The sequence below is a fragment of the Heterocephalus glaber genome, unplaced genomic scaffold, assembly GCF_053883595.1.
Source record: "Heterocephalus glaber isolate CG9 unplaced genomic scaffold, H.glaber_assembly_v1.0 deba00001555, whole genome shotgun sequence".
Taxonomy (NCBI): domain Eukaryota; kingdom Metazoa; phylum Chordata; class Mammalia; order Rodentia; family Bathyergidae; genus Heterocephalus; species Heterocephalus glaber.
Window position 1 is genome coordinate 7,443,096 of NW_028258346.1, and position 16,902 is coordinate 7,459,997.

At 41.1% G+C, this 16,902-nt stretch overlaps 1 protein-coding gene across 2 annotated transcripts; it reads right to left on the minus strand.

Moving 5' to 3' along the window:
• Nucleotides 1-201: 201 nt before the first annotated feature.
• Pabpc1 (poly(A) binding protein cytoplasmic 1) lies at nucleotides 202-16,295 on the minus strand. Of its 2 annotated transcripts, none has more exons than XM_004850169.4 (15): nucleotides 15,000-16,295; nucleotides 11,643-11,836; nucleotides 11,335-11,450; nucleotides 9,299-9,438; nucleotides 7,543-7,637; nucleotides 6,859-6,996; nucleotides 6,565-6,660; nucleotides 4,411-4,683; nucleotides 4,149-4,239; nucleotides 3,406-3,516; nucleotides 3,162-3,316; nucleotides 2,592-2,676; nucleotides 1,641-1,771; nucleotides 1,138-1,231; nucleotides 202-643 (listed from the first exon to the last, which is right to left on the minus strand). In XM_004850169.4, the coding sequence occupies exons 1-14, from the start codon at nucleotides 15,190-15,192 to the stop codon at nucleotides 1,139-1,141; spliced, it is 1,911 nt and encodes a 636-aa protein (XP_004850226.1). In that variant the 5' UTR covers nucleotides 15,193-16,295; the 3' UTR covers nucleotides 202-643; nucleotide 1,138. The 2 variants fall into 2 exon arrangements, with proteins under 2 accessions (XP_004850226.1, XP_004850227.1); XM_004850170.4 differs by having other exon boundaries at nucleotides 9,308-9,438; nucleotides 15,000-15,697.
• Nucleotides 16,296-16,902: the final 607 nt, after the last annotated feature.

Below are 16,902 nucleotides of genomic sequence, written 5' to 3' on the forward strand. Positions count from 1 at the left end.
CACCTTTCTGACAACTCATATGGAAATCTAGGTTCATAAAATGCATCAGAGGAATGGTCTATGCCTTTTAACATACAACCAAGGCACCTCTGAATTCTACAAAGAGACTATGTCAACCACTTCCGGCTCTGTAACATTAATATCACCCGTTCACACATGTAAATGCCAAGAAAATTAAATTTTTAAAAAAGCATAGCCGTGTACTGTTTAAGGAATTTTTATTAAAGCAAGAATTTTATAATCCAAATTACGTTTCCTTGCTCAGTTATCAATTCTGTTACTTAAAACAGAACTGACATCTTGAGCTATTCCACAGTAAAGAATTACAAAATTAAAGAAAGGAATGCTTTAAATTTTTGTACTTTGCTGAAAATTCTTTTCCCAGGGTCTATAAAACATTAATTTGTTTTTATATTTTACTATTTTTTTTTTGTATTTTTTTGTTTTTAAATCAAGTAATCTAGGACTAGCACTGTTTGCTAGACCTGGCATTTGCTCGGTACATAAGGTTCAAAGTTTCCTTTCCTTTTTTTATTTATTTTATATTTTGCAATGTTTTTTTTTCATAGTATTTAAAGTTTTTCGATGTTTAGATATTTTTCTTCGGTGAAGCACGAGTTTCTTTTCATGGTCCCTGATCAATCTGTAAAGGTAAGGAAAAAAATTAAGAGGAGGAATACTGGCACTTGTCAGTAGCAAATTAAAGCCCATAGTCAAATAGTCTGCTGTCCTTCTCTGTAAATAGTTTTATTTACATCCACAGCTGCTTTTACACTGCAACAGGATAATTTCAAGAGAAACTACATGGCCCACGAAGCTTATTAATTCCTACCAGTTCTCTGAAAAAAGGCCTTGCGAATTCCTGGTCCTGAGCTTAAACGTACAAAACTATGCAGTGACATCACATTGTCCCATGGGAATAGCACAGAGCAGCAGTACCAAGGGCAACTGTTGTAGCCACCACCCAATAAAGAAAGGTTTTAACTTTGAAAGCCAACCTGTTAAGGCCATTTAATATAAACTGCAACACCGTATGTGAGTCTACCCCAGGATAACAGGTAAAATTTCCTTTAATTCCTTTATATGTCCACCTCTCTAACCAAGCTGGGAAACATGACTCAGAGAGGGAAAACTCACTTTAGACAGTTGGAACTCCAGTGGCACTGTTCACTGCTTTCTGGGCAGCCTCTTTAGCTTGGTGGGCTTGTAGTACAGCTACAGCTTCATCAACCTAAAAGACCAACCAACCAAACTAGCCTAGTAAAGAAATAACTGAAAATGGTTTCCAACTGATAAATTCCCACAAAGGAAAATTCTTATTCCCAGATGAAAATGAAGAATTGTTGTAAGCAGCAGGAATTAGAGACCGGGTGTTAAAGCTAAACCAAGTGGATCTGAACAGTCTACCACCTCCCAGCACTGTGAGCACTGGGCCAGTTGCTCACCTCTCTGCTCTTCAGTTGCCCCATTTATAAAATGGGACAAAAAGCACCACAGGTTGCTATGAGCATTCACAATCAATGCTTCTGAAGCTCATAGGACTGATTTGTATGTATAAAGCACTACATAAATGTTCTATAGAATTACTATAGAAGGCACAGGCTGAGAGCCAACTAGACAAACGATAAATTTGAAATTACCTTAGAACGGAGAGACTCTGGAGACTCAAGCATGTGAAGAAGTTCTGAATTATCAATCTCCAACAACATGCCAGTGATTTTACCAGCAAGAGTGGGGTGCATGGCTTGAATAAGTGGAAACAGCCGTTCACCTAGAATTGAAAACATTCAAACTCCTTCAGTAAAAAAAGTAAATCACACATAAAAAATGCCATTTACCACATACTACATTTCAGCTGAGAAACCTTACTTGTGTATAGTATCTATATATGGTAACCCGTAACTCACCATTTCATTATGTCCTTCACTGGAAAAAGAGAACAAGAGCTGCCACAAAGTTATTCCTAGAACTTATTTGTACATTAAATTGTTAAATCTGTGCTCTGAACAAATCAAAACTCTCAATTTATTTGGTTCAAATTCTTTCTTCCAAAAATGGAGTTTGTAGCACTTGGGAGGGTGAGGCAGGAGGAACGCCACGATTTTGAGGCCAGCCTGGGCTTATATAGTGAGTTCAAGGCCAGCCTGAACTATAGCAAGACCCTGTCTGGAACAAAACAAAACAAAACAAAGCCAAAAACCAGAGTTGGGCCCATGGTAAGTAACACTCTACCACCTTAACCATTACCAACAAACAAGACTATTATTAGCTCTCCGCTACTTTAATCAGTATCAGTAGTGGCAAACCTATGGCACAAGTGTCACTGTTTTTCTTTTTAAAATGTTAATGTTTAGTTTTTTCTAAACTACAACCTCAGTATTCAGGTTTAATTGCAGTGTTGATACTTTGCGATAAATAAATGGGTTTTGGATTACAGTGTTGCACTCTGTCTCTAAAAGGTTCGCCAGCACTGAGATGGGTAGACTCACTGCCATTATAATCATTGTACAGCACCAGCTGTCACTTTTAGGCACAGAGGAAGTGCTCCTTGTATTTCCTACTCTCCACAAGTGACAAAGTCAGACACTTACCCAACATTTGCTTTTGCTCTTGGGGGGGGGCAGATGCCAACATGGAAGCAGTCAAAGGTTCCTGACCTTGTACATGAACAGCAGGCTAGACATAAAATAGGAAAACTTCTAAGTACAGAAGGAATAGCACATACAAGTAGTCACCAACGGACAATCACCAAAGTGATAAAAACTGCTGGATATATACAAGTTGGGGCTGAAAGTTAGAAATGGAGGGTAAGGTAGCCATTAATAAATACCAATATGCTCAAAGAAGACCCAGAGTATTCTTTGGACTCATATTCTGTTGCAACCACCCTTGGTCCTAACATCAGAAGATACTTATTCAATTCAAACACTCTAAACTTCTCTTCACTTCTCCCTGACATCTCCACCAAACAACTCCCAAACCACACAATTCAGGATGGTGACTGCTTGTCTAATTTCTTAGTATAAGACATAAAACACTCTACATACAACATCTATTATGAAGATGTTCCACATAGCTTTAGCGCTCAGGTATCGAACAGTTGCTTTCATGTCTATTTCCACTAAGCACTGCCACTTTTAGAGAAATGATTACATGCACACCTGTTGCATGGTAACCTGTGGCTGTGTATTAAGATGCTGCTGAGGATTGCGGACTCCCGCAGCGTATTTATACTGGGGAACGGTGCGGACAGCAGGAGTAGCAGCAGCGGCAGCAGCTGCAGGACGTGGACCCATTGTCTGTGTTGACGTGTTTGCTGAAATATAAAAACATCCTTTTTCAATTTTTTTCTTGCTATTCCGAACTGGGAATCAATTTTTACAGATAGGATTAAATGAAACTCACCAACACGCTGTGTTGACATGACTCGTGGAACCTGTGAAGAAGCTGGTCTCATAGTGCTAAATGGTGGTCTAGGAGCGGCTGGGCGGATAGCACCGGGCATATTCTGGAATGCTACGTTAAAGACAGGAGCATACATTAGCTGGGAAACCTCAAAGTGTTATGTTGCTCTTTTAGAGCTGAGGTTCGCACAAAAGCCTAAAAGTGACCAAATATAAATTTTTAGAAGCAGTTTCAACTTTGTATCTTCCCACTCATCGAATCAGTTATCAGTAAATAAAAATATGAATTCATATAATAAGTAGTATTTATTAGTATCAAAGATAACGAAGCATGCTCCTGCAATACCAGCTCTGTTCCAAAGGACAAGGCTTAAAATTAAAATGCCTGGCTGGGTGTGGTGGCGCATGCCTGTAATCCCAGCTCTTGGGAGGCTGAAGCAGGACTGCCATCAGTTTGAGGCCAGCCTGAACTACACAGCAAAAAAACAAAAACAAAAAAACTACTTAGTAACCAAACATGAAGAGTTTAATCTATTCCCAAAATCAGTACAAATGTTACTACTTCACTATGCCAGGAGGTAAAGCACTCTGATTTTTATTTAAAAAAAAAAAAAATCTGAAAACGAACATCCATAAATTATGAAAAGCAATCGTTAACATACTACTGAAATAGAACAGCTAATTTGCCTCATGTGTATTTTTAATCCAATTTCCAGTCTTAATTAAAAAAATCAAAAGGCTTACGATGAGGTCTGGCACCCTGAGCAGTCCAGCGAGGACTTGGTCTTAGTTGAGCAATTTGGCTAGGAGGATAGTATGCAGCACGGTTCTGAGTCTGTAAGGGAGCAAGCCAGCCAATTTATCAGCATTAGAAAAATGCAAATGTAACTAACGTTATGTTCTCAAAAGCATTTATCAGGACCCTCACACACCCTTGGGCACTGTTTCCTACACTTCAATCATCATTCACAATCAAGGCCACTTCGTTCTCCTTCCTAAAACCTACCTGTGGGATAGCTGCCATGAAGTAACCTGAAGGAGGTGCTGGCTGGTAGGGGTTGATTACAGGGTTGGGCACAGCTCGTACACTCGCCATTCTCTGCATATACTGGTTAGTGAGGTGAGCCTGGCGCTCTTCTTTGCGCTGAGCTAAAGCTACATAGAGTGGCTTGGTGGCCACAATTCTACCATTCATTTCTGTAACTGCTTTAGTGGCTTCTTCTGGGGAGGAGAAACATACAAAACCAAATCCTTTGCTGCGACCACCCTCCATCATAACCTATTTAAAGGAAACAAACAAATAAAGTTAATACAGTGGTAGAATGAGGCACTAAGAGAGCATTACCATTTAGAGGTAACTACAGTCAAACATCTAAACCCGTTAGGGCTGAAATCACTCCCTTAGGCTTATTAATTACTGCTTCCTTAATCCCCAAATATTAAGGGAAAGCTATACATTTGCATTCTTAGGCAAGCAAGAGAGCTGGGGGAAGCGAAACAGAAGGAGAAGCAGCACAATAGCAACTTTTCAAGACCTTAGATATTTAACATTAGATTTCCAGTATTTATTGAATATTGTTTGCAGTAACCTGGAGTAATTGCAAAATAAAAGGCTGGCACAGAAATGTTCCCTAAATCAATGCAATGACAACTAACCCAATATAGAAAAATGCAAAGAAAAGGCAAAATTAGTAAACATATGAAAGCACATCATTAAAAAAAAAAAATTAAAAAAAATGAGACATGACTTTGAACTCAAGAACAATGGAAATTTATTCAGCCAATTTTGGGACTGTTTGGGTTGTCACGATTTTAAATACATACAGTATTACTACTAACTAGAATTCCAATTCTAGAAATTTAGATGTAAGAATGTTATTAGAGCAATGGTTCTAACAGTGGAAACACACAAAGCAATCCAAATGTCTATCCAAGTACTGTACAGTAAAACAAATGAATATTTAGCCATTAGCAAAAAAGAAAATACCTAAAAGAAATAAGTATTTGTGTCTATAAGTAAAAAGGCAAGTCAGACTATGTACATAATATGATCCCATTTTCTAAAAGCTGTTCATACACATATAAAAAAACCTCTGAACAGTATGGGAATTAACCAGGTATGGGATTTCCAGTATGGAAAATCCCTAAACTAACTGTTCCTTTAACAGACTAAAACTGGGTGATGGAAGGGTTGCCTTTCCTGCTTATCCTTGTGTCTTGACAAACTTTTTTACATAGCATTAACAAATGACCTCCTCCTCCAAAATAAATTCCTGCCAATAAATTCACTTCCCTTAAGTAAAAATCGACAAAAGACTAATAAAAGTTGTCCTTTAAAAAACAGTATGCTACAATAAACATAAACTGACACACAATATTCAATTCAACTTCTTAGAAACTGCATGGAACACAGAGACCCTCAGGAATATTCTATCATATTCCAAGTACTCTTAGAAAAGCACAGGGCGAAATACAAGGACACCATAGCACTTGCAATCGGTAGCCACCCACTTTGCCCCTATCCAATTTTCTATCTAGAAGCCCCTAGGTCAATAAGGTTGCCAGAAAAAGCTGAGTAGGAACACCAGCCATGGGGTCATTTCAGATCACTGAATTAAATTTTTTCCTGTGCACTCTTCCCCTGCCCCAGGCAAAGTAGCTTCTGTACAAAACTTTGCATAAAGAGATTCTTAAACTATGGGGCAATAGACAAAAACCTTAGACCTGAGGTTCTTAAATCAGCACACTTCAGAATTTGGACCAGAACCCTATTACTGCTTCCTAATCTGACTTCAAGTAAAGAGATATACCATCTCTAGTTTTATTGGTTAGGGAGAGGTTTGGAGATATATAGCTATAGTAAATTATAGTAGCCTAATAATTGTCTTTTTTAATTAGTAAAATAACTCGTATATAACAGTCAATATCATATAATGATCAATTACCATGCAGCCTTCCTTAGGAAAGAGCTCAGAACATCTGCAAAAGTAAACCATTAAGTTTTAGAAATAATGAGGCAAAATCTTGATTTCTAGAATGAAGATCTGGTATTTTTTTGGAAGAAAATTATCTGACTATTTGTTTACAAAATAAGTAAACATTACATATTCAGGGATTTGTCCACAAATCTTTAAAAAAAACAAAAATTATATGCCTTTACCTTTGCACTAGTGATTGTACCAAATGGAGAAAACTCTTTCCGGAGACGTTCATCATCAATACCATCATCAAGATTTTTCACATAAAGATTAACACCCTAAACAGAATTAAAGAAAACTGTAGAAAAAGGAAAAAGCCCACAGTGATACCTAAAGCATACCTGCTATTACTTTCTCCCATCCCACATTTCTTCTTTCCCACTCTCAAACCCTCAGTTACCTGGCAGTAACTGAAATGAATGTAAAATAGGTTTCCTCATCCCTGTCTTATTTTGCTTGTTCAATTAAAAATGAACCTGGTATCTGGTGATCCTATCTTGCTTCATCTGTTCAAATTTGCGCTTAAGTTCCGTCTGGCGTTCCACTTTTTTCTGAGCTCGACCAACGTAAATTTGTTTTCCATTGAGCTCCTTTCCATTCATCTCATCCACAGCCTTAGAGAAATCAAAACACTTAATCAACAACTTATAAAAGTTTATTTCCTTAACAATAAGAACAATGGGGGGGGGTACCGGGGATCGAACTCTGGACCTAGTGCTTTTGAGGCAGGCGGCAGAACCACTGAGTTAAATCCCCAGCCCAAGAACAATTTATTAAATTACAAAATGTTAAAGGTAAACCCATCCTCCCATGATCTAGAAGTCTAGGGGCAAATATAGGCTTTCGATGTAAAATAAATCAATGTATAAAAACGCAAACAAGCTGGGCATAGTGACACAAGCCTGTTGTCCCAGCACTCAGGAGGCTGAGATAGGAGAATTGCTCTAAGTTTGAGGCCAGCCTGGGTTACAGTGAGTTCAAGGCCAGCCTGGACTACATAGCTAGACCCTGTCCAAAACACAACATTGAAAGCACAGAGATATGTAAAATAGCCACTGGCATACATATAAATTTGAACACAAGCACAACACATTTTTATATCCTCCCTCACTACAGAGTACAGAAAAACAACACTGTATTTAATTATATTTAAGTCTTACTTTCTGTGCATCTTCATGCCTTTCAAAGCTCACAAATCCAAATCCTTTGGATTTTCCACTTTCATCAGTCATTACTTTCACACTTAAGGCAGGTCCTAAAAAATTTTTTAAATAATTCAAAAATATTCCATACACAATTTATACATTTCACATCAACATACAAAAGCAAAGCCATGGAGGAAAAAATGAGATAAATTAATGCTAAGACCCCGAACATTCTCCAAGCTTCCCATACTCCAGACACCAGTCTCTTCAAATACCTTTTATACTAAAGAAAGTAAATACATTTCTGTAAAAGACAAAAAATTCTTCCTTCCATTCTGAGGTATATATACTTCACCCAACTCTTAAAGTACTATTCTTAGTTTTAGTTCAGAGCTGTTTTTTAAGCTAACAATTTGGTGTTTCTTTGATCTCAGAATAAAGACTCTTACGCTGTCCTTGGTCCAATATAATAGGGAATAGAGGAACTACATAGTGGGACCCTTTGGAAGAGGGAGCTGTGTCTCCCTTCACCCCCCTTCAAATGGAAGACACACTGACGTGGGTGATATCTCAGGCAAGTAGGGTAGGAAAAAGTTAAAAAATCACATTTGACTAGAGAATTTGGAAGATGGACAGGCACAGGTACCCTTTCTTTTTAATGTGCCTCTAAGGCCATACATCAAATTTCTGATTTGTGAAACAAAGCTGAAAGTATCTCAAACGTTGACATAATGGCACTGACTCACACAGCATTATTCATTTAGGATAACTGTTAACAAAATCCAACTTTAGAAATAGCTTCTGGTTTTAAAAGATTTGGAATCGAGAGATGACATATATAAAAAGGCCACAAAGAATTTGGGGTAAAATGCAACTTTCTACATTTTGAATGATTTAACTTTGGGCAAAATGACTGTTGTTCTCAAAGGAGGGTTCAACATGGCATGCTAGCTTGGCAATATACAAACTTTTCATTTCCTAATTATTATTTGAAGTACTAGAAACAAACCACTTCTGTAACAAGAGAAAACCAAAAGGTGAGGTCAAGCTAATCATCTGCAAATGCACACAAAAAAGTTCATTTTCTCATCTTACTCTACTAACTGAAGTTAAACCTGGTTCATACCTCACTGAATTCAAGATTAATAAAGTTACTTTGAAAGGCAAGAAAAAAATGTTTTAAGATCCCATGGCTTTAGACCATCCCAAGGAGTTATCACTGGAAAACCTGAATGTCTGAGTCACTATTCTAAATCACTCAACCATGCTGCTGTGGGAGCTGGCCGAATATCCTAAAGCTGGCTGGTCTGCCTGCCCTTAAGTACAGTCTGCATTCCACTGCAAGTCGAGTGTGTCAAATGGATGCCTCTGATGAGATGGGCTCTACAAGTGCACTAAGTCCAGCATCTTAATGCAGTAAAACCTTCTAAAACGTGTTGTGTGTGTGATGGGGGCACTACTGAGGACTGAAACCTGGGCCTCATGCATGCGAGGCAAGCGTTCCACACCCTGGGTCCTCAAATCTATTTTAATTCAGTTACACCTATGTGCTATTCATGCTATTCACTTTTCATCTAAATTATACAGAATTCTCTTTACATACTACTCTGTACTATAATGACCTGTAGCTTAATTCAACTAACTGCAAAAAGTATTTTTTAAGTACCATGTAAGTCTCATTTATTCTTTCATTAGCAAGTATTAAGGCAAAACTGGAAATCGAGCAATTACTCAGAACTTTGAGTATAAAAATTTAATTCAGACACATTACCAAACTTGCCAAAGAGATCCTTAAGGCGCTCATCATCCATGTCTTCTCCAAAATTCTTGATGTAAACATTGGTGAACTCTTTTGCCCTAGCTCCAAGTTCTGCTTCTCGTTCTTTACGAGACTTAAATCGTCCAACAAATCTAATAAAATATGTAAGGACTATAACATTAGGTTCTACTTTACATAGTTCAGATTAAACCCAAATATTTTAATATACTTTTCCTTCTTCTCTAGCTAACCCAGGTTTCAAGGGGATTCCTATCAATACAAGTTAACTGTGTACATTCCAATGAAAAGACCTAAGTAAAGGCTTTCATCATTGTTGCTTTTAAGTGTCTCTTGCACTTTATTTGCCATCCTCTAAATAGAAAACCTTAACTTCCTAATTTTGTGCTGTAGCATACAATGGCCTGGCATAATTCTTGAGGCATTATTAATAGCATGACTTGAAAAACTCCCTAATATAATAACAGTACATGTGTCACGGAACACAGTAATATTTTAGTATATGTGGTGCTGAAGCGAGCACTGGAACACAGTAACAAATAGTTAAGTAAAAGAGAACAACAATCTGCCCTGATCCCACTCTCAAATTGTAACTAAGTCTTTTCCTTCTCTAGTGGTTCAAGAACATTCATTAATAGAGAATGGTTTCATTTCTGTATCCTCCTTGAAAATATGGTGGGGCTTCTCCACCCTATTCGTCTCATTTAATGTTCTCAATGGGAACTAACATTCACTGTGGAACCACAACATTCTGCTCTTGTACCCATAATGCTGGCCAACTTTACATTTGTTCTTCGGTAGAACTACAAAAACTATAGTTTAAAAAGGTCTTAAGATAATTTATACATATAGTTAAAACTACTTTCCAAAATGCTTCATCTTTATATATCCCAAACCAGCAGTAAGTCAGTCTTCACCTGGACAGTCCCAGGATTGGACATTGTTTTAAACTTTTTCTCTAAAGTGTTGCTTATTGAGCACATGTTGAGTAACCCCAAAACACCTGGGACCCGAGTGTTTAGGGTTCTGGAATATTTGCTGATTGAGCAACCCTAATATGAAAATCTGAAATATGCCAACATCTGATTCGATCATCATGTTGGGTTCTAACAGTTTCACTCTGGACCCCAGATTTTTGATTTGGGCCCACTCAACCTGTAGTATCAAATGATGAATTATTAAACTCATTTTAAAAAAGAGCTATTTCTCAAAATAAAAGACTTTGTAAACAATTTTCATTAGTGAGAGTTTGCAGGTTTTCTTACATACTTGTAGGGTTCTTTATATATTACGAAGTCTTTCCATAATCAGGGACCAGACATAAGACTACCTGATGTGTTTAGAGTGATTTAGCTGCTTTACAAAAACACAATCCAAAGTGCATGCTATCATTGTAGTTCACACAGCAGTAAGAACTCTCAGGTTACTTACAATACAACCTTATAGGTGAATTTACCCAGATTAAGATTCATCATTTCTTAGATCATAAAATTTGTATTTAACAAACTGCCTTACAGATGTCATTAAAGCTGGTGACTTTTCAACTTGTATAAACTTCTGATTTAATCCTGCTTCATTTTTACACTCCCATCAATAAACAGTGGCCAAGAGAAGAGACTGAGAATTCGGCACACTGGGTCTGTAGGTCTGCTCATCTGTCAGAATAATACATAGACTCAAATTATTTTACACTCAGGATCCTCAAATATAAAATGGGCTAACTGAATTAGCATCTCAAGAAAACATGTCTGGATTCCTGGTTCTTCAACAATGAATTTATTTGAAAAAGCTATATCTCTCTGCTTACCTATATTCTGTTTCTCTATGGTTTGCATTTTGACCAGTTACATTAAATTCACTGTTATTTGCATGTCATACCAAATGTGGAGAAAATACAATTATAAAACCTATCAAATGTGATTCATTTTCACTCTGTTATCTCTATTCAAAACACAAATGTATTAACTTTAAAAGTGACCGTGGAACTAATAAAAATTGTACTGAAATACCAACTCAATATCTCTACTTACACTTTGCGATCATTTAGGAGCATTCCATTCATTTTTTCAATAGCTCTTTCAGCAGCTTCCTGCGTCTCAAAATGAACAAATCCATAGCCCTTGGAACCATTTTCATCACAAACCACCTAGGGAAAAATGTATACTCTTTTTCATTACTTGCTGTTGATGTGACATCTCAGTGTTCAGAGACAATGTTAGCTACCTAACCTCATGTACCATATTTAGTAAAGACAGCCATTAACAGCAGTTGTTATTTTAGGGACCAGACTAAAAGTAGCTAAACATTATAAATGTTTATCTGTCACAGTTTTGCTTACCTTACAGGAAAGGATGTTACCAAAAGCAGAAAATGTATCATACAGTGCTTTATTATCAATGGATTTGTCCAAATTTTTAATGAATATGTTGCCTACTCCACTTTTGCGAAGTGATGGATCACGCTGAGACCACATGATGCGTACTGGCTTGCCCTTTATAACATCAAAATTCATGGTGTCCAAAGCACGCTCCGCTGCAAGAAGGAAATTTTCAAATTAAGTATTACTTCAAAACATTTTCTGGCCACTTAAAATTACACCAGCTAGATGGGTATGGTGGTGCACACTTGTAATCCCAGCACTCTGGAGGCTGAGCTACAGAGTTTGAGGCCAGCATGAGCTACATAGTGAGTTGCAGCCTGAACTACGTAAGAGACTCTATCTCAAAACAACAAAAAATATCAGCTATGGTGGGTAGAGTAGGTAGGCACAAGGTCTCACTGCTGAACTTAAATTTCAAGACTGCTGAACCTTTCAAGTACCAAACACTCATCTACATTTACATTATATAATGCAAAGACAGAATTCCAAAATTTGAAAAATTTAATATTGCTAGTACTTAACACATTTCTGAAACACTCTTCCACTGCCGTTAAATTTAAAAGCACCTTTTTGCTCAACATGAAACCATGATTTTTTTACATTCAATCTACTTAAGGAACAGTGTAAGACTAGGTAGCTGGGCATCATGGTGCACACCTGTAATCCTAGCACTCTTAACACTCTGGAGGCTAAGGCATGATTTCTGCGAGTTCAAGGCCAGCCTGCAGCAGATAGTGAGGCCCTGTGTTTCATCAAAAAAAAAAGACTAGGCAATTGTAGATTATCAAAAGGCTGAAAAGCAACTTCTTTATTTGAACACTTTAACTTCTTCCTATTGGCCAAAACTTTGCTCATTTTACTGCTCAGCAGCACTACCAATATTATACATTGACCAGTACATTTTCCTTACAAAACTTCCTAAACTATTGGGAGGGTTTCCATGCCAAAAAGGCTAGAACATCTGAATGCCTTCAAAAACTAATGTGAAGCTGGACATACTTGCTTAATAATCAAAGAATTTTTGAAATAGTCTACAATACTCAATCCACTTTTCATGCTTTCTTGATACACAAAACTAATTTTATCTTAGATCACTGGTTTACTTAACTGATGATTTTCTCAGTTATTTCTAGATTGTGCTGGAATTTACCCTACAATTACTTTCAGTCTATGAAGACTGCATTCATTATACATACCTGTACCATGACAGGAACATTTACTAAAATGGAGACCCTAAATAGAAAAAACACAACCTTAAGACTACCTCTACAGGGGGGAAAAACAGCCCATTTGAAGTCCTGACACAATTTCTAAATTCCAGGGCAACCTAACTGTAAGTTATCAACAGGAAACATTTTCCAGCTACTTCTTTTTATAAATGAAAGTTCCAGTTTCTAGAAAACAGTGCTAATCGGCTGTCAGCTCATTACCAATTCACCACACCTACTCACCGCCCCCAGGTTGTTTTTTTTTTAGCTGACTTTGCTGGGGCTTCTTTTGAATGAGTCACCTCTTATTAAATACTAGTCACTTTCAGAAGCTATTCTACAAATCATCAATGCAGCAATAAATTTTAAAAAATAACTTGAGAAAAGGAAAGAAAACCTGAAAAACTATTTTCAATGATGTTAAAATGTACGTATAAAAACTAAAAGTTGAAAAATGCTGTATTAGTTTGAGCAGTTATGGTACCTGTCTACTAGTATAATCTTAAAGTATATACACCTTACTGTAACCATGGCAACCTCAAGTTCAACTTTTCACATTCCAAATTTTCTGATTTAAAAATATTAAACTCAAACTAGAACTTCCAAGTTAGCATTTTACAGTATCTAGAATTCATTCAAATTTTCTCTTCCTCCTCTTGAAGACTGTGACTACTTGCCCCAAAGTGATACACACTGCCCAGAGTTGAAAACTGTTATGAAGCAACTGCTTACAAAGCAAAAGGATAGGAAACCTACAGCTATGGCGCTGTTTTACAACTTTGCCTCTGTGTCACTCAAAACTCTGCTCACCCAAAATCTTGGTATTGACTTTGCCTAGCGCAAAACTCATCATTAACCATGAAGTGAATAAATAAGTCTATCCCACCTTTAAGGCTTTTTCTACTAAAATAAAAATGAATCCCTCAAATTTTAAATACTTGTTACACATCCAAGCAGCTGGAAGAAAAACAAACTAGGCCACATAAATGAACCTGACTGCCTGAAATCAACTGATCCAGATGTAGAAATCCTAGTAACTCATCAGGCCATATACCTTAACTGTCAAATTTTGTTTTTGTGAACTGCTAACTTCAAATAAAAACAAAAGCTCAACTTAATCTGTTACTTTGTATTCTATCATCCCTCAAAGATCATGATATTCTGGAATACTTTTAAAAGTAGGAGAAACACGATTTACTTGAATGCAACCTAGGTTACATTACTATGTACAACTAAAATTAGTCAAAATATTTTAAACAAAATATCCCTCCAAAACCGCAGGAACTGTTTCAGAAGAAAACATATGTTCAACGTATCAGTGGCATTATAAAACTCAGGTCAGATTTCATTAAAATGATCTAAGTTGCCGGAGAAAACCGGCCTTCAAAGAGTTCTTCCTCCACATTCCTCCTCCCATCAACCTGATGTAAAACGCAAGAGAAACGCTTAGTCTACAGGAAAACCCTTAAGTACGCATCTCGGTGGTAATTTCCATTTCTAGGTCCATCAGCCACTACCACCATAAGCCTGGACTCTCAATCCTGAGGGCCACCAGCCCATGTCCCCCCACTAACTTTATTCTAAGGCCTGGCGACTCCACCGCCCCAGTCCCCGACACGGGGCCAGCCACGGAACAGGCCTCAGGCCTGCGAGGTTACAGGGTTCAACACGTGTTTTGAGAGCCCTGGATCGCACTTCCTCCCAGGCCCGGACGCCAGCCAGAGCCCGCAGGTGGGAGCCTCCACCTCCCACCCGGGAAGGGGCAACCCGCACCTTCTGGCGGGAGCGCGGCTCAAGGATCGAGCCTCACCCACCCTCCCGGCGCGTCATCACCTTAAAGTTTGAGAGCAGCCGAGAACGAGAAAATGGTCGCAAAGGAGGAAGTGGCCCGGCAGGCGAGGAACGAGCGTTGCCGGCTACGCGGGTCCCCGGGGCAAGGCAGCGCGGCTCCCGGGGCCCCGGCCAGGATTCCTGGCGCCCGAGCGTGTCCCCGCCGGCCCTGGGGGCTGACACGCCGCCTGCCCCCTCCCCAGGCCCGCCGGCCTAGCCGCCCGCTGCCGCCCGAGCCTCATGGCCGCCCGCCCGCCGCCCTCCTCCCGGCGCTCACCGTCCGCCGGCTGCTGGAAGTTCACATACGCGTAGCCCAAGGAGCGGCGGGTGATCATGTCCCTGCAGACCCGGATGGAGAGGATGGGCCCGGCCGGGCTGAACTTCTCGTAGAGCATCGCCTCGGTCACGTCGGGGTGTAGGTCCCCCACGTAGAGCGAGGCCATGGGGTAGCTGGGGGCGCTGGGGTTCATCTTGGCACGGCTGCCCGCAGGGCCACAGGCCGCGACCTTTCCGAGAGCAGGAGAGCGGGTGCAGGGGCCGGGGCCGGAGCCGGAGCCGGGGGGAGGGGAGCGGGGGCAAGCACAGAGGGACAAAAATCAACCGGAACCGAAAACTACTCAACGGCCGCAGAACGGGGTCGATCCGCTGCTGCGGGCGGGTGGCTGCCGGGAGGGGAGGAGAGGCTGGAGCTGTCGGTCTGAGCGGCGGGAAGGCCTCGGTCTCTGGGTTCCTTCTTGGAGCTGCTGCGGGGCCGCGGGCGGGCGGGTCGGTCTCGGCTGCTTCACCGGGTTATTTTATAAAAGAGGAAGAAAAAAAATAAAAGTCTCCGGCGGGGGAGACGCGGATTTTTTGTAAATTTTTTTGGGTTTTTTAGATGATTTTTTTAGATTTTTTTTGGATTTTTTAATAATAAATGTGTGTTCCGAGCCCGGAGCACACACTCCGCACTCTCAGCACTAACCGCCGGGGAGAAGGAAGCACCGCCTCCCGCACCCTCTTCTTATACCCCCCGCCGCACCCGCCCCCACCCCCGCGCGTCTGACGCCAGGGCCCTACGCGAGCGTCAGCGCCGGAGGAGGCGGAGAAAAGGAGGCGAGGGGGCGGAGGGAAAACAGGAGGAGGAAGAGAGGAAAGAAGAGGTGGCAGCGGCGGCGGCTACGGCCGTGGGGGTGGGGCTGAGGCGGAGGGGCGGGGCTTCTGCGCACGCACTGCGGCCGGAGGCGGGGCCCGCGCCGGCGTGGGGGCAGGGAAGGCGGGCCTGGTCAGATCGGCTCCTCCCCTCCTACGCCCCGCCCCTTCCCTCCACCCCGCCCCTTCCCTCCACCCACGAGGAGCGTTTTGCTCGTCACAGCGGCGGAGGGTGGCTTGCGGGCTTGCGGGCTTCCGGGTTCCTCAGCGCCCACCACTCCTACGTGCGCGGCCGGCGGAGCCTCTTCCTGCCGCGGCAGGCCGGCCTACGCCCAGGAACGTCGGCCCCAGTGGGCCGGTGCGGTCCCCCGCGGGCCGTTTCCGAAACGAGCGCAGAGGGAGCCGTGCGGCTGCCTTTCTCCTATCCGGCCGTGCTACGAGTCCCAGCAGGCAGCGCCGCCGCGCGCGTCGGTCCCGAAGCGGTGCCTGCCGGGAGCTGGAGTCCCAACGGCCACGCCGCTTGCCGGCCCAGCCGTCCCCGGGTCCCGGCCGCCGGAGCGGGGACCCCAACCGCCGGGCCCCGGACCCGGAGGGAGGGGTCCCCGTCCTTCCGACCTCCACCTGCCGCGGGACGCTGCCGGTCACCGTGGCAGCAGTCGAGGACGCGGAGCTGGGTCTCTGTCACTTTCTGAGTGCGCGGGTGGGATTCCTGGTCCACGGGGTTTCTGCCAGACGTTTATTTGCGGTAGAAAAACAGTCGAGAAAAATGAATGTTTCTCCGCAGAGTGTGAGTTTCTCACAGTCACTCGTATATGGATGGCACCAGAGCCCTGCATCCAGACAAAATTAGGAATAAACCTAAAACAGCACAGTCACGTGTTTAGGCAATTTTGTGAAGTAGCGAGGATTTTAATGAAAATCCTACCTTTAATGAATTGATACCCATAAACAACTGGCTGTAGGAATGACATTAACATACAAATTCCACTTTAATAATGTGCTTTTACAGTTTTTAAAACCCTTGCATAAACATCATGTGACAGCAATCTTGT